Raw genomic sequence first — 27,713 nt, forward strand, 5'->3', positions numbered from 1 at the left:
GCTAACTTGTGAAGGCAATAATCATAATGTAGCAAAAATAATTAGAAGAGAACAGCAATAAAATGGAAAGATACTGTCTTGGTATCAACTCAAAGATAGTTGAGTAGTAGTAGGTTTAATTAAAAGCATTTGAAAGAGACACAGAGCTCTGAAAGAGTCATTCAAAATCTTCCATAGAATTTTGGAGGGCTAGCATTGATTCTTTGCTAATTTTACTTCCAACTTTATTAGTTTTCTTTGCATTTATGATGGAGAGCTAGCAGCATCACTGATGTATTACACAGCTGTAATACATCATCTATCAGCACGGCTATTTTTTGACTGATTTGTTAAGATTAGGTAACTTGATGGGAACTGTTTTCTTTGTGCAACTGAGAGAGAATGAAAGAGAGAAGGTGGTTAAGGAGGTTGTGTGATTTTAGTAGTATAAAATAAGCTGTGACTGATCTCAGAGAGACGATAGGGGAGCAGTTTCCCGTGCTGGTAACCATTCCCAGTTACTGCCCTTAACAAGAGGAGAGAGAGAAAGAGTATGGGTTATTCATATGTAAAAGATGCTTACAAATTGAGTTTTTGTATAAATAAGCACTCCCTGACATATAAGACGTTTCTTTTAAAAAGTATTTCAAGATTCTGTAGTATAATCCAGGGTTATCACTATGAAAAGCATTTTGAATTTTTTAACATTTTAACTTTTATTTGAATTCCAGTAAAATAAGAGATTACTACATAGGAGACAACACATTACACACAGTTTGTGTGTATCTCTGATACCAGAGTTGAAAGATGGAGATTTTCCTATGTTCTCCTTAGATGAGGGTTCTTAGTCTTATAACTCTAAAAATATTTAACTTTAGTAATTATGAAGAAACCAACTTTTTAATATCAGAAAAGTATTACAATGGTGCTAAAATGCACCGTTTTTAGTTATTTCTCTTTGTAGACTGTTGTGACACTCAAATAAAACTTTATTGCTTTTATATATTCTTGATTAATTAGTTACACATTTCTTTCATTAGGAAGTAGCTGTTTTTGTCTTTGATAAAAAGCTGATTGACAAATATCAAAAATTTGAAAAGGATCAAATCATCGATTCTCTAAAACGAGGAGTCCAACAGTTAACTCGACTACGACACCCTCGACTTCTTACTGTCCAGCATCCTTTAGAAGAATCCAGGTAAATTTTTATGAAAACTTACATAAGAGACTTCCTAAACAAATAGTTTTTTTAAAAAAAAAACTTTGTTTGAAATCTATCTATACAGTATACTGTCAGTGAAAAGTTCTTATCAACTGAGTGTTGAGTTCTTATGGATTAGTTACTTATTTGAAATTTATTTGCATATTCTATGTATATGTCTCTTTTTGAAATATTAATAAAAGTTTTCTTCACATTTGCCATGAGTCTGTATTTGCTTACTCTATGTTCAAGACTACAGCAGTCCAAATGGAAGATATGAGAGAAGTATAGAATACAGTCCCTGCCTGAAAGTAATTTTTCTTGTTAATTTGCTAGAATTCATTGCCCCCTTTTCATTGATTCAATATTCAGAGGCTATTTTTATGTGTATTCCAGGTAGTACTGTTCTCGACATTTAACCTTTTACTATGTCCAGTATGTCAGTCCATAGTCCTCAGTTACTCTACTATCTCTTTTTCTCAAAATGAGCTTGGGAACTGTTGCTGAGAATGACAAGAAAACAGAATTTATGTTGTGTAATCTTAACTGGATCCTCAAGCCTTGGTGCTTTCAATAACTCCTTTAGATACCCAGCTATATAAATCTTTTCCACATTACTCATAACCCCTAATTTATTCCTTCCTTCCTACTTAGCAGACTGTATTCCCCTCTCTTAAATCAGATCTTAACCAAATGGTTTGCCAATGCATTCTGTAGACCCTAGGATTTTAAGGATAGGGAAAGAAGAGGCAGGGGGAGGAACCTAGCTGGCAGGGGCCCAGGCTTCCCATCTCCCTTCAACCAGGACAGTTTGGTTTTTATCTATTTTATATTTTGGATTTCTACATAGTTCTTACTTTAGAATCTTAGTAACCCACTGTCACTTACTCACTTCCCCCAAAGACACAAGATCTTTTCTTTGAACCTAAAAGAAAAAAATCTAATGTTTACCATGTGAAAAACTGTACTAAATTTTTTGTATTTGTTTAACTTATTTAATTCTCAACAACTATATAGAAGAACTGAGGATTGGAGCTGCTACTACATAAGCCACATAGTTATGGCACCCTGATTCCTGAGCCTATGCTGTGCCTACCCAGAAATATACTTATTTTATGTCTCTTATCATGATAATATTTTACTGCCCTTCCTTGTGTAAATAAACCCAGAAGAAGATTATAGTTGTTGTTTTCTTACGTAACACTCACTATTATGAACCCTCTATCTCAAAGTGGACTAAGTTTTGTTGGTCACACTTGTCCTGAGCTTTCCTGACTCCATGCTTGTTTGTGCTATTTCCTCTAGAGTGTTTTCTATCAGTAGTTATAGTGTCACCTATCAGAACCTACCCACCTTTGTTATTTTAACTTGTATTTCTTTTTTTTTTTAATATTCCATTGTGTGAATATAGCACATTTTGTTTACCTGTTCATCAGTTGATGGGCATTTGATTTGTTTCTCCTTTTTGGTTTTTATGAATACTGCTGCTGTAAACATTTGTGTACAAGTTTTTGTGTGGACATAGTTTTCATTTCCCTTGGGTGTACAACCTAGGAGCCAACTTGCTGGATCATATGGTGACTCAATATTTAGCCGACTGAGGATAAAGTAGGATTTTTAAAAAAATTTTAATTAATTAATTAACTTATTTTTGGCTGCATTGGGTCTTCGTTGCTGCATGTGGGCTTTCTCTAGTTGCGGCGAGCGGGGGCTACTCTTCATTGCGGTGCGCAGCCTTCTCATTGCATTGGCTTCTCTTGTTGCAGAGCACGGGCTCTAGCCGCGTGGGCTTCAGTAGTTGTGGCACGTGGGCTCAGTAGTTGTGGCTCGCGGGCTCTAGAGCACAAGCTCAGTAGTTGTGGCTCACGGGCTTTGTTGTTCCACGGCATGTGGGATCTTCCCGGAGCAGGGATCGAGCCTGTGTCTCCTGCATTGGCAGGTGGATTTTTAACCACTGCGCCACCAGGGAAGTCCCTAACTTGTATTTCATCATTACGTTTTAAATCTCTTGAAGGGAGAAAGGCTAGTGTTTTATATCTTTCTCTGTCCCTGCAGCTTCTTTTATAGTGATTTAAATATTATAGGACTAGGGCTTTATTGGCGTTCATGAAGAGAGATAATTCAAAGATTACTTTAAGGCATTTTCATTGATAGGTTGTAAATATTGCAGTAGCATTGATAAAAATAGGAACCCTTTAGGGAAGGAAAAAAATAACTTCTGGTTTTTAATGACTTAATAACGTGGAGATGACACTGGAATCATCCAAAAGAAATGTGCTATAGAAAATAATCCAGGGACTTCCCTGGCAGTCCAGTGGTTAAGACTTTGCCTTCCAGTGCTGGGGGTGCGGGTTCAAACCCTGGTTGGGGAGCTAAGATCCCACATGCCTCAGGGCCAAAAAACCAAAACATAAAACAGGAGCAATATTATAGCAGATTCAATAAAGACTTTAAAAATGATCTACATCAAAAAATTTTTTTAAATAAATAAATAAAAAGAAAAGTAATCCAGGTGAAAGTTCAGAGTTGGTGATGTATATGGGGGTGAGTAAAATATAGGTAGTAATTAAAACCATGAAAAAAAAATGAATTTCAAGAGCATGAGTCAAAAGAGCAGAGTAGTGAGAACAGAACTTGAAATGTAGAGGGGAAAGAAGAGCCAGCAAAAGAAATTGGAAGGATCATGTCGTATGACAGGAGAAAAATTGACAACATGTTATGGAAGCCAAAGGAGGGAAGAAAGGACTCCCTAACACTGGGGACCACCAAATAAAAAGGAAATAAGGACTGAGAAGAATCCATTGCATTTGACTAGTGAGAGGTTGTTAGTGATATTCAGTAATTTCAGTAGGATGGCAGTTTGGAAGCTAGAAAGGAACCCAGCAGAGAAGACATCATTATGTGAATAAAGTCCCATAGGAGGAACTCAAAGGAAATTTCAGGAGGATAGTTGCAAATCACTAATATACTGAGGTAAAGTGTAGGGAAATGAGATCATTCATGTTCGATGAACTTTACTTTTTCAAGATAGAACGTGGATAATAGATGAGTAGTAGGTAAAGGAATAAGGAGTTAATGGAATGAGGAGTTAATATAAGAGGGCTATGAAGGGATGTTCTTGAAAAATAAAAAGAGCGAGGTTAAATAAAGTATACTGTGTATCTTTAGGCTATGAGTCTACAGAGACTTGGGTTTTCTATTTTTTCCTTCAGCTTACGACATAAGCAAGAGAGTAAAAGAAATCTGTGATGGCGCCTACAGGGTTAATAAGGGTTTGCCCAGTAAAGGGTAGTAAGGGCGATAGTTTATTGTTGAGGTAGTAGGGAGAAAGACAGGAATAAAGTGTAGTCAGAACTGAATACTTCAAATTTGTTGAATAAAGATACTGGGAAGCTAGGTTAGGTGGTGGTAGTAAAAGGGTGGGAGATGAATGGCTAGTAAACAGCTGCGGTTGGGGGAGGTGGTCCTTGAGAGAGAATTTAGCCCTTCTGGTGTGTAACTGTTTGTAATGATGATGGAAATAAATATTCATGAAAGATAATAAGGCCTTCAAGCTTGAAGAATAATCTTACGAATATTGATATGACCAAGGATGATTTTGGGGACAAGACAGAAAAGGAAAAAAATAAGAGTTGCTAAAATAAACGAGTCCTGGGAATCATTGGAAACTGTAGAGAAGACTAAGGGGTTTTTGAGCAGTTTTCCTCCAGTGCAGTTCAGCAAACGAAAGCCTGTGTCCACTGTGTTAATGAGCTTAGTGTGGGAGTCAAGAACAAGATCAAGATCATCATCTTTATTGATAACTGAGCAGGGAGGACAGTGTAACTTTCTTCTTCAACCTAAGCAGCTCTGTCTTTATCACTCATACATATTGAACTTCTGCATATGCTTTCATTTGAAAAATGGGTTCAAAGTGAAAGAAAAGTAACTCAAGTATTACTGACAGAACAGCAAAAGGCATATTTGCCATTAAACAGTTACTGTCCAGGTGCAGAGGCTTGGTATAGCTTTGTTACCGCACTGCCTTGTAGTTCTTCATTGCCAGAGCCTAAGCCAAAGTCCAAAATGTTAGGACTTGAATCTCAGACAGTTGGTAATTACAATAGCAATTGTAAACATTTATTGAGCTTACATTTTAGTCAACATGCTATGTATTTTATATGCATTTGCTCATTTGATCTTTGCAGTAACCTTTCAAGGTGGTCTTTTATCACCAGTTTACAAATGGGCAAAGTGAGGCTCAAAGTGTCCAAAGTCACCAACAAGGAATAGAGATGCTGGGACTTGAAGTTGGGTATTTGTATTCAGAGCTTGAGCTCTTGGTCATTACTCTATTAGACTTATTGAAGGCTTATTGAATGTTACTAATGCTGAGGGCCCCGGTTCGATCCCTGGTTGGGGAACTAAGATCCCGCAAGCTGTGTGGCACAGCCAAAAAAAAAAAAAAAAAATCAAAGAATAGTAATTAAAAAAATTGGAAACTTGTGACACCTTTAAAAATGATACATAAAATAGATAAAAGCAAAGGTGCTCTGAGATTGAAGTAGTCATCAGGCTAGTCACTCCCACTGGCATCTGGACCTGACTGCCCGGTCCTGAGATCTTCCACATGGACCTCCTGCCAGGGAGCTCCCCGAGTTCCAGGTGTGTCCATGTGGCCGTGCTCTGGCCAGGACGTCACATCTCCTGACACGTCCTGCCCCTCAGCAACCTGGGGAAGCCCTGCTGATCCTCTGCACACAGGCTCCACGGTCACTCCTACTCATCCACCCGGAAACAGGAACCCCCCCCCTCCGCCCCCCTCCCCGCCTCCCCCGCACCGAGCACACACATGGCATGCCTGTCCTGGCAATGTGCTGTGGAGGACAAGTGGACATCAGGGCTTGCAAAGTACCCTAGGACAGTGGTCCCCAACCTTTTTGGCACCAGGGACTGGTTTCGTGGAAGACAGTTTTTCCATGGACGGGGGTGGGGGTGGTTCAGGAGGTAATGCGAGCGATGGGGAGCGGCAGATGAAGCTTCGCTCCCTGGCCCGCTGCTCACCGCCTGCTGTGCGGCCTGGTTCCTAACAGGCCGCGGCCTGAGGGTTGGGGACCCCTGCCCTAGAAGACACCACAGGATGCCATGTTTCCCAAAGCAAGAACAAAAGGGTTTTCACATTGTTTACAGGAGCAAAAGACAGTCCTAGAGATGCAAAAATGATGTGCCCTTCCAGGGTTCCAACAGCTCACAAAGGTCCCAAGAGACGTAATTCAGGACCCTTCCCTCACCCAGGTGTTTGCTCTTAACAGTGAAAAAAAAAAAAGTGACCGTCCTGTGGGAGCTGGAGCTATGCCCTGTCCCTCTTCCTGACTCATTGCTCCAGAGGTGTCTGTGGGAAATCTACAGGTTCCTTTGAGCATATTCTGAGATTTAGAGCCTTAGAAATAAGGGTAATATCATAGGTATAATGTAACAGTATGTTAAATTAATTCATTGGTTTTCCATAAAGAATATCAATCATTCAAAATGCACAGTTGATATAATGTTTATTTCCTGACTTTTTAAATTTAAAAAATGTATCACAGCTGTTATAACACTTAAAAGACTGAATGATTTATCCAGTGGAATTCATATACAAAGCTTCCTGACTTTGCTTTATTGGCCTAAGTGTGTTATATTAATGCTGAAAATAAATCTAAAATTGTCCACCTTCTTGTTGATAGTTAAATAGGACCACTAATATTTTTCTTTTCTAAAACAGGGATTGCTTGGCATTTTGTACGGAACCAGTTTTTGCCAGCTTAGCCAATGTTCTGGGTAACTGGGAAAATCTACCTTCCCCTGTATCTCCAGACATTAAGGATTATAAACTTTATGATGTAGAAACTAAATATGGTTTGCTTCAGGTATGTATTTTTATTCATCATGTGGATAGAATATTTTCCTTCAAAATTGTTTTTAGCCATTTCAAATTTAGCTGTATAAACTGCTTTATGTAAACCTTTAGATCTTCTCAGTAATTTAAAGATTATTTCTATGTTCTAGAATTTTTCTACAGTTTATTGTTAGGCTTAAACTATCTTTTTAATGTATGAAACATAACATTAGTAACCTTTGGAGAAGAGCACTTGTTGATTGGTGGATGTGGTGGTTCCTTTTTAATGTTTTTGAATTGTAAACCTTCACAGTGCATCCGTTAAGTCCATCCACTTTTTCTGATTTTCCTTCCCCTGCTTACCAGAATATCTTCGGCTTTAAAGAATGAATTGATACAGTAGATTCTTTGTTTTTGGGGGGCAGAGATCATTTTATTCATTATTTTTAACAGTATTGTTAAGGTATAATTAATTGGCATACAGTAAACTTCACATATTTAAAATATACAGTTTTTTAAGTTTATAGGTGGAACCGTCACTACAATCAAAACAATTTACATATGGACCTTCCAAAGTTTCCTCATACCCATTGCGGTCCTCCCCTCCTGCTCCTTGCTGTCTTCTGTCTCTCACCCCAGGAAGCCACTGACTACTTTCTGTCACTAAATCAGTTTGTATTTTTAGAATTTTGTAAATGAAATCATACAATATGTACTCTTTTTCTGGCCTGGCTTCTTTCAATCAATCTGATTATTTTGGTATTCATTCATATAGTTGTGCATATCAATACTTCTTTTATTACTGAGTAGTATATCATAGTTTGCTCATCCATTCACCTGTTGTTGATCATTTGGGTTGTTTCCAATTTTGGGCTATTGCAAATAAAGCTGCTATGAACATTCATATGCAAGTTTTTGTATGGACGTATGCTTTCATTTCTCTTGGTTAATTACCTAGGAGTGGAATGGCTGGATCAAATGGTATGTGTATATTTTATTTTTTAAGAAACTGAAAAACTGTTTTCCAAATGATAGTACCATTTTACATTCCCATTGCAGTGTATAAAAGTTACATTTTTTTCACATCTTTGCAAGACTTGGTATGGTTGGCCCTTTCAATTGTAACCATTCTTTTTTTTCATGGGATCTTAGTTCCTTGACCAGGGATTGAACCCAGGTCCTCGGCAGTGAAAGCATGGAGTACTAACCACTGGACCGCCAGGGAATTCCCTCAATTGTAGCCATTCTAATATGTGTGCAGTGGTATCTCATTGGAGTTTTAGTTTGCATTTCCTTAATGAATAATGATGTTGAACACCTTTTTATATGGTTCCTTGCCATCTGAGTGTCTTTTTTGGTGACATGTCTGTTCAGATCTTTTGCTTATTGTTTAATGGGTTGTTTGTTTTCTGTTATTGAGTTTTGAGATTTCTTTATATATTGTGGACACAAGTTCTTTGTCAGATACATGACTTAAAAATATTCTCTCTTAGTCTGTGGCTTATCTTATTCTCTTAACAGTATATATTTTCTAATTGTGGTAAAATATACATAACATAAAATTTGCCATCTTAGCCATTTTTAAGTGTACAGTTTAAGTACATTCACATTCTTGTGCAACCATCACTTCCATCCATCTCCAGAACTCTTTTCACCTTGCAAAATTTAAGCTGTACCCATTAAACAATAACTCCCCACACCCCACCTCTCATACCTCCCAGCCCCTAGCAACCATCATTCTACTTTCTGTCTCTATTAGTTTGACTACTCATATAAGTGGAATCATGCAGTATTTTTCTTTTTGTGACTGGTTTATTTCAGTTAGCATAATATCCTCTAGGTTCATCCATGTGGTACCGTGTGTCAGAATTTCTTTCCTATTTGAAGGCTGAATAATATTCTGTTGTATATATTTACCACATTATGTTTATTCATTCATTCGTTGATGGACACTTGGGTTGCTTTCACCTCTTGGTTATCGTAATACTGCTATGAACATGGGTGAACAAATATCTCTTCAGGACCCTGCTTTCAGTTCTTTTTGGGATATACCCAGAAGTGGAATTGCTGGATTCTATGGTAATTCTATTTTTAAGTTTCTGAGGAACTGGCATACTTGGTACGGTTGGCCCTTTCAAATCCAGTTTTCACTTTTTGTTAACAAATTCCATGGTAATCTCAGGCACAAATATAAAATTACCAAATATTAATTCAGTGTGAGAATGAGTGAATATCAGTTAATGTTTGAAAACTGAGTACAATGCTATTCAGAAAAACTTAATTTCAATATGAAGTATAAGTATATAAAAATATTAAGAATTAGAATCAAATTGACAAAGGTATTTCTTGATATTTACTGTCTTTAAGTAAGAAACCAAAGATTCTCTCGCTTTTCAAGTTCAGGAACTGAATAAATTTGGGTAGCAAAGTGCTTTTATTACTGTCTTTTCTTTTGCTTTTGTGCGTATAGAAAGAAACTTAATAAATAGTTGTCCTCTGTTTTTACAATTGGGTTTTTCTTGCTAATGCTTAGAATGCTCTGGCAACTGAGAATGTCTACACTTTTGCATTTATGAAATTTAATTGTTACCTGGCGTGTAAAAAATTTTTATTGGGAGAAGCAGCAAATTTGATTATTATGAGATTTATTATTGTAATTGAAAGGAGTTTTATTAAAAATGTCTTTTATTTCCATTTACAGGTTTCTGAAGGATTGTCATTTTTGCATAGCAGTGTGAAAATGGTTCATGGAAATGTTACACCTGAAAATATAATTTTGAATAAAAGTGGAGCCTGGAAAATAATGGGCTTTGATTTTTGTGTATCATCGACCAATCCTTCTGAACAAGAGGTAATGAAGGTTTTATTCTTCTCATTTTTTAAAGCTCTGGAAATTTGTGATTGCATCTGAAATAGATTACAGAATTTATAAGCCTGATAAATGTGTAGATATAGGCTATGTGGTACAATGGTATGTTTAAATGTATAGCTTTATAGAAAATTTCTAGTGTTCATTGTACCTATGAATATTTAGCTCATTAATTCCTCAGTATTGTCACTTGAGAAGAAAGTACTAGAGTTAAGCAAATTTGAGCACTATTGGGTTAAGTAGATTTTTTTCCCCTCAGAGTGTCAGATACACAAACAAACATTGTGAATCTCTAGCAGTGTTTCCCCAGTTTATTGGATCACAGAATCTTCTTTAAGGAGCATGATAACAATAGCAGTGATAATAATGGGTAACATTTATTGAAGCGCTTTTCTGAACACTTTTTGTGTATTTACTTATTATCCTCACAACGACTCAGTGAGGTATGGGAATAATACAGATGAGTAAGTTAGACTCATAGAATAAAATAATTTGCCTAAATTTAGGCAAGTGGTAAGTGCTAGAGCTAGGATTTAAACCCAGTCTTTCTGGTTAAAAAGCACCTGTTACTTAGTGATTATGAAACCTGCCTATTTATACTTAGGAAAACACTGCAATATTTCAAATTTTTACAATATAGTTGTTACCTTTAACAACCATGCTTTGACCTAAAATACATTTCTAATTTAAGTAAACATTTTTAAGGGAAGCAGAAAGAATTAGTATTGGTTGAGTACATACTATGCATCAGGCACTGTGCTGGCTCTGTTTTCCATACTTTTGTTTATCTTACAACATCCCTTTGAACCTGTTAACTAAATCACATAGCTAGTTGGTGAAAGAACAAGGTTTCAAACAATAATCTATTTGAACTCATAAATTTGAAGCCTGTGTATCAGAAAACATAGGCCAGACCTTTCCATGTTCATAATGCATTGTATAGTGTAGTGATAATTTGTCTTCTGGGAGAGAGCGCCAATAATCTCAAAGTTATAAGAGTTCTTATTCTTATCTCTTAACTTGTTTCATGCACTTTCTAGTTTTGGGATTTGGGGAAATTTAGAATTGAAAGTGATGGTGACATTTTTACTTGCATGACTGAGTATGAATTTAAAACTAAATTGTTACTACTTGACAGTGGTTTGCTTTAATTTAACTATTTAATCTATGTAATCCCTTTTCTGTCTTTTTATAGCCTAAGTTTCCATGTAAAGAATGGGACCCAAATTTACCATCATTGTGTCTTCCAAATCCTGAATATTTGGCTCCTGAATACATACTTTCTGTGAGCTGTGAAACAGCCAGTGATATGTACTCTTTAGGAACTGTCATGTATGCTGTATTTAATAAAGGGAAAGCTATATTTGAAGTTAACAAGCAAGATATTTACAAGAGTTTCAGTAGACAGTTGGATCAGGTATTTGCCTTTAAACATTTTCTTGCATTAAAAATGTATTAAGTGTTTGGTTTTTTCCAAAATATGTTCAGAAAATACTCTAAACTGAGATGAGTGTCTCATATTTTAAGTTTTCATAAAGTCAACTTAACAAAAGTAATTCTTAGGATTAATATTTGTTACTACAACTTTAATCATGGCATTTATTTACTAGAGTGAAAATTGAAATATGGTCTAAAATACTGGGTGTTTTGTTTTAGGAATAGAGACAATTTCAGGTATTAAAGATGTGTTTTAATTATCTTGCAACAGTAGAATTAGCCCTTTGTTCAATCTAAAAATATATTTTTTAGTAAATTTCAAAAAGTTTTCTTTCTTTTTTTTAATTTATTTTTTATTTATTTTTGGCTGCATTGGGTCTTCGTTGCTGCCCGTGGGTTTTCTCTAGTTGCAGTGAGCGGGGGCTACTCTTTGTTGCGATATGCGGGCTTCTCATTGTGGTGGCTTCTCTTGTTGCAGAGCCCGGGCTCTAGGCGCATGGGCTTCAGTAGTTGTGGCATTTGGGCTCAGTAGTTGTGGCTCGTGGGCTCTAGAGCACAGGCTCAGTAGTTGCGGTACACGGGCTTAGTTGTTCCGTGGCATGTGGGATCTTCCTGGACCAGGGCTCGAACCCATGTCGCCTGCATTGGTAGGTGGATTCTTAACCACTGCACCACCAGGGGAGTCCCTCAAAAAGTTTTCTTAAATGGACTATTGACAGTATAAATGTGTATCTTTTGAATATTTTATATTCATATTTAACATTATTACTCTTTTGAAGTTGAGTCGTTTAGGATCTAGTTCACTTACAAATATACCTGAGGAAGTCCGTGAGCATGTAAAACTACTGTTAAACGTAACTCCAACTGTAAGACCAGATGCAGATCAAATGACAAAGGTGAGTGCATATGAATTCCTGCCTTAGATGGAGGGACAAAAAATGAGTTAAAGTTGATTAAATGCATCTGAAGAATTAATCAGATATAGTCCCCAGATAACATCTGTATTCTTGAATGTATTAAATATTCATCTTCATTTAATCTTAAAGAGTTAAACAATTTATGCAGGTAAGTGCTCTGATATAAAGTTTAAAATTTCAAATAAAGAGACTTAATACTTACAGTTAGGCATGCAGAAGTTCTAGACACCCCAAGAATTCATAGCCTTCACATTCACTCATATAACCAATGGATTTTTTTTTAATGTTTGTTTGTTTATTTATTTATGGCTGTGTTGGGTCTTCGTTTCTGTGCGTGGGCTTTCTCTAGTTGTGGCAAGCGGGGGCCACTCTTCATCGCAGTGCGCGGGCCTCTCACTATCGCGGCCTCTGTTGTGGAGCACAGGCTCCGGGTGCGCAGGCTCAGTAATTGTGGCTCACGGGCCCAGTCACTCCACGGCATGTGGGATCTTCCCAGACCAGGGCTCGAAACCATGTCCCCTGCATTGGCAGGCAGACTCTCAACCACTGCACCACCAGGGACGCCCCTAACCAATGGATTTTAATGAATGGTACTGTTTATGCCCTCAAGATATTTTACTTAATCTTTTAATATTTTACTAGTTATGTAAAGAAAATGTTACTGTGCAGCTAACTCACAGGTACTGTTTCTGAAAAACTGACCTTGAAAAGAAAAATAATTTATTACTTTCTTATTCTGATTTTTATAATTAGAATTTTTATTAAGTGGTCTTTAGCATTTCGCTAAATGTTTCTGAATATTTTTTCACCATAATGTGTCAGTTTCAGATATGAGAAGTGCTTTAATACTTATCAGAATAATTCTGTTTCTCTGTTTTTAGATTCCCTTCTTTGATGATGTTGGTGCAGTAACACTGCAGTATTTTGATACCTTATTCCAAAGAGATAACCTTCAGAAATCACAGTTTTTCAAAGGACTGCCAAAGGTTCTGCCAAAACTGCCCAAGGTTTGTTGTTGATCAGTTTGTTATTATATAGTCAGGAGTATAGAATTTAAAATTTACTTTGACTTACTATAATAACCCTTCCAAAAAAAAAAAAAATGTAACTTTTGCCAGGGGTATATAAATGACTATAAAAGGCTACAGACTGAAGTCACAAAAGTTTAGTGGACCTTTGTGTGTGCTCCAAAAATTATTAAATAGGGTAAAAAAAATTGGAAGAATACCACCTATGCAAAGGCAGCACTTGGACATTAAACATCAGAAGAGAATTCCGTAAACTGTCATTGTGGAAATCACTGCCTCACTAGCAGTTATACTGCTGTATTGATACTAGTCTCTCCAATTCCTTTACTCTCCCTTTCTGGCTTATTAAATTGTGAGGATAATATGTATAAAAATATTAGTGATTGCTAAAGAAGCCACTGGCTGGAAAACTAATAATTCCTTTGCAGAAATATCTCCAGTGTTTAATCTATCAGATATTCATTGATTATGCACTGTTTGTCTAGCCCTTTACTTAGATGCTGTGGAGAATAAATGGGAAACAAAATATTGTCCTTGCTTTCAAGGGCTTTACAGTAAGTGTAGATAGGGTTAACGTGCATGAAACAACAATTAACAATGTGTGGTATGAATCATAAGTAATGAAGAAATTAAGAGGAGAACTGTATTAGTGAAGACTAATTGGGGAAGATTTCCTAAAGGAAGGGTAATCGTATGTCCCCCTTTATCTGTGATGTTCCCAAGTTATGTCTTTTGTCCTGGCATAATTAGCAATAGCACCCTATTTTACTCTCAAAAGTGTCCCAGTTTCAACTATAAATTATATAGTCACCTTACCCAAAGGGATTGAAGATTTTAGACTCTTAACTTCAATGTTAATACTAAAGACCTGATATAAAGATTAGTTTTATGAAAACATTTTTTGTCTTTCAGCGTGTCATTGTGCAGAGAATTTTGCCATGTTTGACTTCAGAATTTGTAAACCCTGACATGGTACCTTTTGTTTTGCCCAATGTTCTACTCATTGCTGAAGAATGTACCAAAGAAGAATATGTCAAGTTAATTCTACCTGAACTTGGCCCTGTCTTTAAACAGCAGGAGCCAATCCAGGTATGTATGTAGATATTTTTTTCCTGTTTATTCAGTGGTCTTAGTCAATGATAACTATCATTGAAAAGAAAAGGAAAGGATATTTGACTTTTTAAAAATTGAGGTAAGTATGAGAGACTTTCTTTTCCATTAGTTAGAAGCTATTTTGCATAGGTTTGAAGTGAACCATTCCTAAAATTATAATTGAACTTTGCAAATAAATGTCTGTAGCTCTCCACAAGTTACTGTCTCAGAAAACAAATGGTAATGAGATTTTGCATGTGTTATATTGTTCCCATTGCCTTATTGAAAGTTACACGTTTAGGAAAATAAGTATTTATTTTTCTCCTGCACTTTTAAGTATTTCTGTTTTTTTGTTTTGTTATTAAGAGTCTTTAATTTGTAGATGGTTTATGCCAGTTGTTTATTTTATTGCTAATAAATAGTTTCACCAGAAGAGGAGAAATTCTTCCAGCACCATGGAAGTAATATGTGTGTGTATATATTGTTAAGGGAAAATTTAATTAGTCTCTGATATAGACACTATTAAAATATTTATTTGCCAGATTCAAGGTAGACTTGGATTTAAGAGAGCGGTAGGGTCACATACCTGGGTTAGAATCTCGCCTTCTTCATCATCTCCTTGGACAAGTCATTACTCTCTTAAAGTTTCTATTTTGCTCATTTCTGAAATGTGAAAAGGGTTGTTGAAATTAAATGAAATTTTCTGGCACATGGTAAATATTATTAAGTTTCTGCTACTACATGGCAAGAGCTTATTGGTAAACCATTGATTACCTGATTTAATGGTTTTATGACAGACTGTTTGTGGTCCTTCCATTGAAAGGAGGGGAACAGAAGGAAGTCTGTGGTAGTAAGACAGGAGTTCCCCTGCTTAAGGAAAGGGCAGGTGAGAGAACTGTAGGCTTTGAAGCAGAGTTCTCCAAACATGGTCAAGGTGTCAGGAGGGAAAGGAGTGGAGTCCCATGGTCACTAAGCTATGCATCAGATAGGATCCTAAGGAACCTATCATCTGAGCTCTTATTTGTCTTCATTCTTTGTATTTTTTTTCCCGTAGTAGTAGTAGTAGTAGTAGTAGTAGTAGTAGTAGTAGTAGTAGTAGTAGTAGTAGTAGTAGTCGTCTAGCTAAAAATCCCTTCTGAAAAATTTTAACTGAGCCTTGACAAAACTAAGTATTCTGCATGGATAGAAGGGATAGTTTCTTCCTTATTACTTACGTATGTGGTGGCAAACAAATGATCAGGGACAATTGAAAATGTTTCTAGAATTTTTCCCGACAGTCCTTTTCATTTCTGTACCTTTTCTTCTCTTGAACTTTATGGAAGCCCAGTGATGGAATTTACTTCTTTGGGACATCTGACTGTGCTGCCCTCAGGCTTTTATTTTTTTACCCGGTAGCTTTGCAGATAGTTGGTACTTGTGGGTGAGTGATATATTACTGAAGATATGTGAGAGTTAGGACATTAGTCTTTATTTAAATGTTTAAACTGAGAGCAGATGTTAAATATAGTGCTTCTAGAAACATAAGAGACTTGATTTATATGTTTTTGTCTTCCATGCCTTCAGGCTAGCAACATGGTGAGTGTCAAAATACATAACTTATTCTTTTGAAGCTACTTTAAATTTTGACATGTATAAAATGTCATAAAGATTCTAGACTTTAATACATTGTTTGCCTTTTCTACACAGATTTTGTTAATTTTCCTCCAAAAAATGGATTTGCTACTAACCAAAACTCCTCCTGATGAGATAAAGAACAGTGTCCTGCCAATGGTTTACAGAGCCCTAGAGGCTCCTTCCATTCAGATCCAGGTATAATATTCAATTTTTTTCCTTTAATGATGATTTTGATTCTTAAAGCAAAAGAAAGAAGTAAAGTACCTTTTAAGTTTGTCATAATTTTTTTAATATAAAGCTCAATAGTATATATTAATCCATTGAATTGCATGATGTATGCTACTACTAGTGTGTTCACTCCTAGTTTGAAGAATCAATTGATGAACACCTGTATTAATAAAGTAAAATGATTTGTTGCTTTTACTTATCAGTAATGTACTATTATAGAAGGTTTGATTTGTTGTAGTTTGGTTTGCTGTATACCTTCTTCCTAAATGAGTAATTAGTATATGAATGAAAATGACAAAGATGTATGTGCCTTTTTCTTATGAAAGCGTTAAGTAGGTACTTCTCATACTCATAATTTTCTTTCATGTTTGGTAACTCAGTCTTCTATTCAGAAATGTTCCTTTTGCATTGAAGTTAATTTGTATAGGAGGTAGGTAGAAAAGCAGATAGTAATTTAGTGTGACCATCCCTAATGCATTTATAGTCATGCTTTTGTGTTACAAAAGTGCTGTTAAAACATCACATACTTTGCCAAACTTTTAGTTCTGTAATTTTGCTACTAAAATTTTGGTTCTATGGGTTAATCTGGAAAAAAATTTTTGGATTGCTATTAAAAGTATAATTTAGTTTGAGCTTTTTTTTCTCACTTTGGAAAATAAATACTTATGTTAAGAACATCTCACTGCATAAAAGGTGTCGTATTTAAAAGTTTATGGTCTCTTCACCAGTGCAAAGATTCTAGTAAAGAAAAACAAAGAATTTTACTTTTTTTGTGTGTGTGGTACGCGGGCCTCTCACTGTTGTGGCCTCTCCCATTGCGGAGCACAGGCTCCGGACGCGCAGGCCCAGCGGCCATGGCTCACGGGCCCAGCCACTCCACGTCATGTGGGATCCTCCCGGACTGGGGCATGAACCCGTGTCCCCTGCATCGGCAGGCAGACTCTCAACCACTGCGCCACCAGTAAAGCCCAGAATTTTACTTTTTATAAGTTATTGACCAAAGCTTTTTTTTTTTTTAAATGCGAACCTAATACCACATATATAAGGTCACTTGTTTGACTCATTTCAGTCCTTATCTAAGTTTTCTTTTATTCCAAGTTGTGAAGTTGATGTTAAAAATTTTCCTTATAACGTCATCTCTTGCTGCCTTTGTCCAAATGACGTGGAATGATTGGGGAAGGTACTTACTATTACTTTTAAGTGCTTTCCAAAGGAATTGTGAATTATAGCTTCTTGAAACGTTCCCACAGACCCTGTGTAGTCAACCTGGTTTTATATTCAGTGAAATTAGGGAGGAGAGGGAGGATCGAGTGATGTGAAAGGTCATTTTTCTTCCTAAGAGGGTTAGTTTGGCCAATAAGTTACCAGCAAGTATTTTATTAAAATAGTTAATACATAATTCAAATTGAGTTGTGCACTTTGCCAAGTTTTAGAAACTAGCTTTTCTGATATCATTCAATATAAGTGTTTAGTCACCAGTCCAATTAACTAGTATCAACATTGCTTGGTACGAGTCTGATAAAGTTAAAGTCTATCTAAGCTTTGTGAGAGAGAGCAAGAGCAAGAAACAAAAATCTTTTCCTCAAGCTTCATGCAAGTTAGAAGGCTAGGAGATAACTTCGGAGATTCATTTTTGGAATGGTATTTTTAAATTGAAGTTTGATTAGAACTATTTAAGAGGCTAGAGAGAGTTTAGAAAAGCATTTGGAAAAGTAAAAGACGGTTTACAAAAGTTAGGGTCATTAGAGGCATTAATAGAAATGTATATGAGAACCAGTTTTTAAAATTATTTACCTTTAAATAAACGTAGAATATGTTTTCATTCTCCCCTCCCCACCACCAGTTACAGAGAAAGTAGAAAATAATAGGCAGAAGTTCCTGAGAATATGCTAATTGGACTTCCTTTTGTTTGTTTTGTTTTTTTCAATCTCCTGTTCTTAGGTTCTTTACTCTGTCTCCTCCTATGGTTCTCCCCTCCTCTAGCTAAGTGATATAGACATAATTTAAGATTTCCCTCTTTGTAACCTACTGCTGGATTATATGGCATAGTGCATGTGTGCAGTCAGTCTCTGTCTCTCTGTCACTCTGATATCAATTAAGCGCTGAACTTCCTTGTTCCCCTCTGGTAACAGGAACACAGTATCTCACTGACTGCTCATCCTTGCTCATTCTCTATCATCTGTGGAAAACAGTCCCTTAAATATAGTTTGTATTTATTATCCTCAAGTTATATCACCTACATAATTTATTATACTTCTGAATAGATATTAATATTAACTCTTTTCTTTCTGTCTGCCTTTTGGAAGTATGGGGATAAGTTAAAGCAAATAAAATATTTGCCAGTATACTGATAACAGATTTTTAGTGGTTGATTCATTTCTATCTGCTAACCATAAATGAATGTCTTTAAGTTTACCAAATATCGTTAATAACTCCTTCCCTGATTTACATTTATACCCCCATTTTCTTCAGTAATCTCTTTTTTGCTTTCCTACAAGGATCATTCTGCCTTATAAGGTATCTGAGATTAGGTTCTTCAGCCAGTTAGTTCTCAAGCCATTTCCTGTTCTTTTTCTATCTCATTTAATCCTTCATCATCCCCCCTTTCTTCTGTTATCCTTGAAGTTCCCAGTTACAGTCATTTACACTATGGCATGGCACTAAGTTAACATGAATGTTTTAAATAACTTTTCCTGTTTCTGTCATTTATATTGGCTTTAGTTTCAGAATTTAGAAATAGTTAAAAATATAAAGGAAATTAAAATCCTCTGTCAGAGATGCCCACAGTTAACATTCCCAGATATATCCTTCCAGTTTTTTTCCCTAAGCCTCTAGACAGATTTAAAAAATGGGATTATATAATAGTATCTTATTGCATTTTATCCTTGATATTGTTAAACAGTCTTGAAAATATATTTTAAAATGTTTGTCTTATATCCATCATATGGATATATGTAACAGCTAAGAAATTCCTTATTTAAAGAGGAATAGTTTTACGTGACTTTGTACTTGATTTTCCCTTGTTGTGAAAGATAGCAAAACTTAGATGTTACTTTTTTTTTAGATGTTCCTATTTCTAAAAATAAATGAAGAATTAATTGTGTTATCAGGGAAAGAAACTAGGAATGCGATCAGGGAATTTGGGTATATATGCTAGTTGTATGACCTAGCGTGAATTTGAGCAAGGTCTTCTGAGCCTGTTTCCTCATCTGTAAAATTCAAAATTGATAATAAGTATTTTTCTTTCAAACAGTTGTTGAAAAGGTCAAATGATATACCATACATAAAAGTTTATTTCTAGCTATGTGACAAATTAGCCATGCAAATGCAAAATGTTTTTTAGTATGTGAGAGAGTCTCTAAGATTGATCCGATTTATTTTCTTAATAGGAACTCTGTCTAAACATCATTCCAACCTTTGCAAATCTTATAGACTACCCATCCATGAAAAATGCCTTGATACCAAGAATTAAAAATGCATGTCTACAAACGGCTTCCCTTGCTGTAAGTAATAGCATATTAATTTTTGTTTTTCTTTCACGCCTCATTGGCTTAAATAATTTTCTTATTGTTTAATAACCCTTTTATAGTTTGTTCATATATTTTGTCATGGCTATAAGTAGACTATATATAGTACTATGAAAGTGAGCAATAGCTGTAGTTTTCCCTGATATATAATTTTACAGTATTCCATCCCTGACATTACTCCCTGTCCCCTAACTTTGAGTGCTTCAGTAGAAAATTTGAGTAATTCTTTTCTTAACCCTTTTCTGCTTTAATCCAGTTTTTTTTCCATCGTTCTTGCAGAAATGTGGTGCTTTTTTTACCAACTAATTGTTTTCTGCTTTTCTTAGTTTACTTTAAAAAAAAATAGTTTCATTGATATTATGATCCTGACTAAAAGTATTCTATCTTAACAAATTCTAGCTAAAAAAGTAGGGTGTGAAATATTTATCAAAATACTCAAGAGAATATAGATATCACAATTGATAGAATTGTGATAAAAGAGCTCCTAAATATCAAGTTTTAGTAACTATATTAAAGATATATTTAGAAATACAAAACTTTATGTAGGACAAATATACTTTTCACATGTTGTTAAAATATTTAGTTTAAGAATGACTTGAACCTGAATTAGAGAAAAATACTGGAAGCCCAGTAAAATTAATCACTTGGTGGGAAAATTTAGTCCTTTTTTTTTTTTTTTTGCGGTACGTGGCCCTCTCACAGTTGTGACCTCTCCCGCTGCGGAGCAGAGGCTCCGGACATGCAGGCTCAGAGGCCATGGCTCTCGGGCCCAGCCGCTCCGCAGCATGTGGGATCCTCCCGGACCGGGGCACGAACCCGTGTCCCCTGCATCGGCAGGTGGACTCTCAACCGCCGCGCCCAGGGAAGCCCAAGTCCTTTTTTATAATTCAAATGACCCCAAGGAAATATTCTTGGCAAACAAATGTGTAATAAAGCTTTTCAAATCCTAATTACTTTCTTTAAAAAGATATAAAATTTAAGTCATTCCTTACCTTTAACTACCTAGTATCCTGGCAAAGCAATCAAAGATTCTTTCTGAAACAAGTCAGGGGAATTTATAAATATGTGAATTTTCTATATAAATAAAGGACGAGAGCTTTTAAACCTACTTTTATTCTTGAGGATTTAACATATACCTATATGAAGATTATACTCATACTTAAAATACTTTGGTCTAGATTGCAAAGACTTTAAATGACTAATTCAGTTTACCTCTTTTGATAGGTACGTGTAAATTCATTAGTGTGCTTAGGAAAGATTTTGGAATACTTGGATAAGTGGTTTGTACTTGATGATATTCTGCCGTTCTTACAACAAATTCCATCCAAGGAACCTGCGGTCCTCATGGGAATTTTAGGTAGCTGAAAACTTAATGTCATTTGATGCTACTTTGTTTTACAGTTATGCAAGTAAACTTCTCAATCTATAAAACCATTTTGTACTCTTTTCATGTATATAGCATTCAGTAACTGAAGAATGATGGGGTAAATGCCATGATACAACTTTTTCTTTGTGTTAATTTTAGCAAAAGTGGTAGTACTTGACATTTATAAAGGAATAAGATATTTGGGAATCCTGGCTTCACAGGTATCATGATAGCATGTAGTTTTCTCTGTAAAATGGTACTAAATAAGAGAGGCAAACAAGACTACTTGAAATGCTGATACCAGTCTTAATAGTAATACCTGATGTTTATTTGGTACCTGATTTGTAAGAGGCACTGTGCTGAGTCTTTTCTCTGCATTACCTTATTTTGTCCTCTTCAAAATCCAATGAGATAGGTACTGTTATTTCTGTTTTACAGTAAGGAAACTGAGGCTCAGAGGGGTGAAGTAAGTTATTCAAGGTTATACAGCTGATAACTGGTAGAGCTGGTTTTTAATTTAGATATGTTTAAGTCTGAACAAATATTTTTCACTGCTAAGTGATGTGCCGATGAAGCATTATTGGCCTTACAGCACATTCTGTTCTATCAGCATAATTATAAATCACTCTGTAAAAAAAACTCTGAAATTGCCTATAAATAGTTAAAGCCCAATCTGAAACTGTTCAGGGTCTGCTGTACTAATAGAGATAGACCTAGCTGTGGAATCACAGAAACATTAACAAGTTACTGAACTTGAAGTTCTTTGTTAGTTTTGAAGAAAAACTATGTTATTCAGCCATGTATCTTTAATACCTACTGTAGTGCCTGATTTATAGAAAGCCCTCAGTAAATATTTGTAGAAATGGTCAGTAAGTAATCTGTTGTGGACCTCTGTAGACATAGAACTTTTGTGATATGGTATGAAACTTTTGAGCTCAAAGAAATTAGTCTTCTTGAGAAGAAGTTTGACATACTGGAAAGAGCCCTAACCCCAGTCCTGGCTATGCCAGTTCCTGGAGTGACTTTGAAAAGTTTCTTCATCTGTCAAATGAGGATAAAAATAATATCATTATAGGAGTTTTGTGAGAATCAGTGAGACCAACTGAAGGGAAAGTAATGAGCATAGTGCCCTGCAAATAAGCATTTAATGGGCACTCAAAGTTAATCTTTTTTTTTTTTTGCGGTACGCGGGCCTCTCTCCCGTTGCGGAGCACAGGCTCCGGACGCGCAGGCTCAGCGGCCATGGCTCACGGGCCCAGCCGCTCCGCGGCATGTGGGATCTTCCCAAACCGGCGCACGAACCTGTGTCCCCTGCATCAGCAGGCGGACTCTCAACCACTGTGCCACCAGGGAAGCCCCAAAGTTATTCTTTGAGTATGTAAGTGAAGTGTGCATTAACAGCAGAATAACAGGAGATGGTGTGTTCTAAAGCTTTGGATTCTATACAAAACACTTATAACACAAAAGCATTCAGAGAATGAGGAGCAAACGTGCTCAGTTTACCAAATGAAGGCTGTGTGCAATAGGTGTATCAAGCAGGGTTCTGAAAGTTGAGTAAATAGGTAAGACAAGAGGGAAGGACTTGTGTGGAGTTGACTTAAATTATTAAAGTTCAGAGATGTTGAGTCTGGTTAAAGAAGTGAATAAAGGTATAGGACCCATACTTAGACACTTTAAATAGATGTCTCAAGTTTGAATGAGATGTCTGAAATATATATTTAGATTTGTTCAGAATAGAGAGACATTCTGTAGCCTTACTGCTGCATTGTAAGAACTGTATCTAGTTCTGATAGACTTTTAATTTTATACTATCATTAAATGTGTTCTTAAAACCAAAAGAATACAGGATAAATGTGTCATGGTATGTTAAATCTAAACTGACAGTAAAGCTGAAATCACCCTGATCCATATATAAAAGCATCCTTCTTCTAAGCATTGATAAGGAAAAATTTGTAACTATACTGATTATCAAGAGATTTCATATAGATACACTGTTTTTCTGATTTCTATTGATTTGTGGTACTGAATTATAACATTTGTCTTACTCTTTTCTGTCAGGTATCTACAAATGTACTTTTACTCATAAGAAGTTGGGAATCACCAAAGAGCAGTTGGCTGGAAAAGTATTGCCTCATCTGATTCCCCTGAGTATTGAAAACAATCTTAATCTCAATCAGGTAGGAGTAGTTTTGTGCTTTATTCAGTTTATTCAGCTTACTGTTTTCTTGGCATTGAATGTATAAATATATTACATATAAATTGGTAAAATAAGGAAAAATGTGCCAAAGAGATGAATGAAGAAAGTTTGTGGGTTCAAAGTAAGGAGTATGTGAGTTGGAAGGATGGATTATTGATTGGAGGCCTAATTGGGAGATAGTAAATGAGCAGAATTTTGAAAGATGTGTAGGATTGGGGGCTACTTCAAATTTGGGACTGTGAAATTGACATGAACAAAGGGGAAAAAAATATGTCTGGGCTGTGTATTCATTATTTATTGCTACCTCACAAATCACCACAACTTGCAGGTTTAAAACAACATAGATTTATTATCTCACAGTTTCTGTGGGTCAGCCAAGCCAGGGCATGTATGCTCCGCTCAGTTTCTCACAAAGCTGCAGTCAAAGACTGAGGTCTCATCTGAATGCTCAGCTGGGGGAGGATCTGTTTCTAAGCTCACTCAATGGTCCTTGGCAGGATTAAATTCCTTTCAGACTCTTGAACCGAAGGCCTCACTTTGTTGCTTTCTGTTAGCTGGTTGCCACTGTGAATTCCTTGTTTCATGGGCCTCCAACACGGCATCATCTGGTTTCATCAAAGCCACAAAGAGTCTGCTAGAAAGATGGAAGTTATAGTCTCTTATAATGTAATCAAGGAAATGCCATCCCGTTACCTTTGCCATATTCTGTTGGTTACAAGCAAGTCACAGGTCCTGCCCATGTTTGAAGGTAGGGGATTACAGAAAGACAGAGTAGCAGAATGAGGAGATAATTGGGACCATTTTAGAGTCTATCTGCCACAGGGAATGAATAATACAGTTTGAGAGATACCTATAATATAATCAGGGAGTGATGATATTAAGATAAATTGAGACCAGAATAGGTAGACTTTCATTTTATTTTATTTTGGCCATGGCATGCAGCTTGCAGGATCTCAGTTCCCCCACCAGGGATTGAACCTGGGCCACGATAGTGAAAGCCCTAGAATAGGCAGACTTTAAATGCTCATCTCGTTTAGGTATTTGAACTTTCAAGATGTGGTAAATGTTTGAGCAAAGGAACTATGTACTCAAAGGTTATTATAGAATTACCTCTGCATACTTCTGTCACCGTAGTTGTCACAGCTATATACTTGTGTGTCTGACTTTCCCAGAAGGCTGGTTGTTATAGCTTATTCTTCATTACATCCCCAGTACTTAGTACAGTGCCAGAAACAAAAATTTTTATTGAATTGAGAGAAAATTTGAGGTATAGAGTAATGACAAGGCATTTTGTTCACCATAAAACTAATGTTTAATGATGTGTAATGGAAAAGATGGGGAAGGGTTACTATTTAACTGAGAGTGTCAGAAATGGATAGGCTGGCAAGGTTTGGAATTAAGGACTAAAAGTGAATTAGAGCAATGAAGGAAGCAGAAAGCTGAGAGTTAAGCAAGAGAGCTTTTGGCATAGGGGAGAGTGCTGAGTGAATGGAGTTTTCAAAATAGAGAAATTTGTAAAATTAATCAGATCCAAAATTTCATTTGAAGTGGTAGGGTAAGCCCCTGAAGGTTTGTGTCCTTAGATTTCAGTTTCTGTCTTGATAATTTCTTCATATCTTGGATGGCAGGGTTGAAATTAGGATTGGCAAAAAGGGAGGATGAATATTGGGGAAAAATAGAATGATAACATGCCTAAGATAGTCTTCAACTTTTGGTCATTTCTGTTCTTAGTTCTCATATTTATGATTTAGGGTGTTTTAAAATATTCTCAAATGCTTATTTTAGAATATATAATTACATTTGAAGTGTGTTAGTTTTCTTCAGCTTTATGGTTGTTTTTTGGGGGGGCCTATTTTCATCAGCAGAAATATTTAGATTCATATCATCTTGTATTTTACAATAGTTAGCATGGATGTGGTCTGCTTTCCTATTCATTTCATAGACAGGGTTCCTAATTCAAGACTGCCCTCTTCTGTCAGTTCTGATTTAAAATAATATAAGTATATTATACATTATGTGAAAAAGATAAAGTAACTTAGGAAAATACATTTTTAGCATTTGATTAAAAAAGAGAAAACACCATGCAGCAATCCAAACACAATCACAAGTTGTGTTGGGGGACGGTTCCTATGACCACCCCCAGATTCAGTGATTCACCAGCAGGACTCAGGCCTCAGCCAACTGTTGTGCTCACAGCTATGATTTATTATGGTGAAAGAATATAAAGCAAAATCAGTGAAGGGAGAAGGTTCATGGGGCAAAGTCTGGGGGAAACCAGGCTCAAGCTTCCAGAGTCATCTTTTGGTGGAGTCACACAGAATGTGCTTAATTTCCTGGGTAATGACTTGTGACAGTGTGTCTGAAATATTGCGAGCCAGAGAAGCTCATTGGAGACTCGGTGCCTGGAATTTTTATTGGGGGCTGATCAAGTAGCACCCCCTGCCTGGTACTCAAATTCCAGTTAGGCACAGTGAGCCGCTATTATCAGTTAATGGTGGGAACCTCCCAAAATCTGAGTTCGTGGACACCAGCCAAGGGCCAACCTTGCAAGCAGGCTTTTCCAAGGATAGCCGTGCAGGCCTACTATGTTAATGCTGCAACAATATAGATGAATCTCACAAACATTATGTTGAGCAAATGAAGCCAGACACAGAAGAGGATCTACTGAATGATTCCATTTGTATGAAACGCAAAGATGCTTAAAACTACACTGCTAGAATAGTGTTTTGTCATATGGCGAGGGAGGGTAGGAAATGACTAGAAGGGGGCACGGGGAAGCTTCTGGGGTGCTGCCAATGTTCTGTTCTTTTTCTGGCTACTGGTTAAATTCAGTTTGTGAATTTTTTGAGATGTGCCTTTATATGTATACTTTTCTGTGTATGTTATATTTTGTTAAAAAGTTAAAAAATCTAATCAGCAAAGAGTCAGTCATGGTAAACAGCTAAGGAAACATGCCATTTGTTACTCTTATGATCAGACAGAGGATAAATGGATGATAGAGCATGGTTGAGAGGCAGCATAACGTAGTAGAAAAGAGTACAAGCTTTGGAGACAGACTTAGTATGAATTCTAATTCTGCCATATAAGTTATTTAGTATTTCTGAGTAAGTTGCTTTCTCTCTTGCTGAGCCTGAGTTCCCTCATTTATAAAATAGAAATATTAATAAATTTACTTTGAAGAGTTGTGAGGATTAATAAAATAGTGTATTTATAAGCACCCAGCCCAAAGACGTAGTTGCAAGATTTGGGGAGGGGAAGAAAGCAGTTTCTAGAGTCTTCCTGTAATATGTGGTATTATTAAAATAAATTGTTTATGATGATCCTAAAGTACCATAAGAATTATTTAACTAGGGGCTTCCCTGGTGGTGCAGTGGTTAAGAATCCACCTGCCAATGCAGGGGACACGAGTTTGAGCCCTGGCCCGGGAAGATCCCACATGCCGGGGAGCAGCTAAGCCCATGAGCCACAACTACTGAGCCTGCACTCTAGAGCCCGCGAGCCACAACTACCAAAGGCTGCGCACCTAGAGCCTGTGCTCTGCAACAAGAGAAGCCACCACAATGAGAAGACTGCGCACCGCAATAAAGAGTAGCCCCTGCTCACCGCAACTAGAGAAAGCCCGCGTGCAGCAACGAAGACCCAATGCAGCCAAAAACAAACAAACAAACAAATAAATAAATAAATTTAAAAATTATTATGTAAAGTTTAACCAAAGCTTAAACTATGTTTAACTTTAAATTAGATATACTTTATGAATTTTAATTATTTGGAAGTTAGATTATGTATATTTAGTATTTCTACTAACTTTTTAGAAAACAGGCTTATTTTAGCCAAACATCATTTTTATAATGATTTGAATAAAGAGTAATTTTTTATGCATTATTAAGCAGATTGTTTTCAGATATGCACAAATTTAGATGGTCATTTTTGGATTAGTCTAGAAAAATCAATATGTAATAACTGCTGGAGTTGAATTTATATAAGACTGCTGAATAATAGCTGTTAGGATATAAAACTTATTGAGAACATGTTTTCTGGAACTTAAAAGTCTCATCAACTATATCACCACCATACAGAGTTACTGTAAAAGCTTGCTATGATATATTGAGCTAAAATGTACTATTCTTATGTCATCAGTGCTATGAGTGGGTCATATTCTGATAAAAATAGAGAATATTATGAATGACTTGTTGAATTATTTTATTAGATTACCTTTGTGGCTAACTTGAAACATTATAACCATATAAATTTCTTATTACACCAGTTCAATTCCTTCATTTCCGTCATAAAAGAGATGCTTAATAGATTGGAGTCTGAACATAAGACTAAACTGGAGCAACTTCATATAATGCAAGAACAGCAGAAGTAAGTAGGTTGCATATGAATTGCACATGGTCCAGG

The 27,713-nt window shown here is 36.1% G+C and overlaps 1 protein-coding gene across 4 annotated transcripts in view; it reads left to right on the forward strand.

The window, feature by feature from the left end:
• The window catches only part of SCYL2 (SCY1 like pseudokinase 2), a 58,547-nt gene that overhangs the window by 24,926 nt on the left and 5,908 nt on the right, over positions 1 to 27,713 (forward strand). For all 4 annotated transcript variants that reach the window (XM_082850057.1, XM_082850058.1, XM_082850059.1 and 1 more), the window contains 12 exons: positions 1,020 to 1,177; positions 6,924 to 7,068; positions 9,739 to 9,888; positions 11,102 to 11,323; positions 12,123 to 12,239; positions 13,142 to 13,267; positions 14,201 to 14,377; positions 16,067 to 16,189; positions 19,612 to 19,725; positions 20,974 to 21,106; positions 23,174 to 23,292; positions 27,577 to 27,677. In XM_082850057.1, coding sequence (XP_082706183.1) covers positions 1,020 to 1,177; positions 6,924 to 7,068; positions 9,739 to 9,888; positions 11,102 to 11,323; positions 12,123 to 12,239; positions 13,142 to 13,267; positions 14,201 to 14,377; positions 16,067 to 16,189; positions 19,612 to 19,725; positions 20,974 to 21,106; positions 23,174 to 23,292; positions 27,577 to 27,677 — 1,685 coding nt within the window. The remainder of the gene's footprint in view (positions 1 to 1,019; positions 1,178 to 6,923; positions 7,069 to 9,738; positions 9,889 to 11,101; positions 11,324 to 12,122; positions 12,240 to 13,141; positions 13,268 to 14,200; positions 14,378 to 16,066; positions 16,190 to 19,611; positions 19,726 to 20,973; positions 21,107 to 23,173; positions 23,293 to 27,576; positions 27,678 to 27,713) is intronic.

The sequence above is a fragment of the Leucopleurus acutus genome, assembly GCF_964270905.1.
Source record: "Leucopleurus acutus genome assembly, chromosome: 11".
Taxonomy (NCBI): Eukaryota; Metazoa; Chordata; class Mammalia; order Artiodactyla; family Delphinidae; genus Leucopleurus; species Leucopleurus acutus.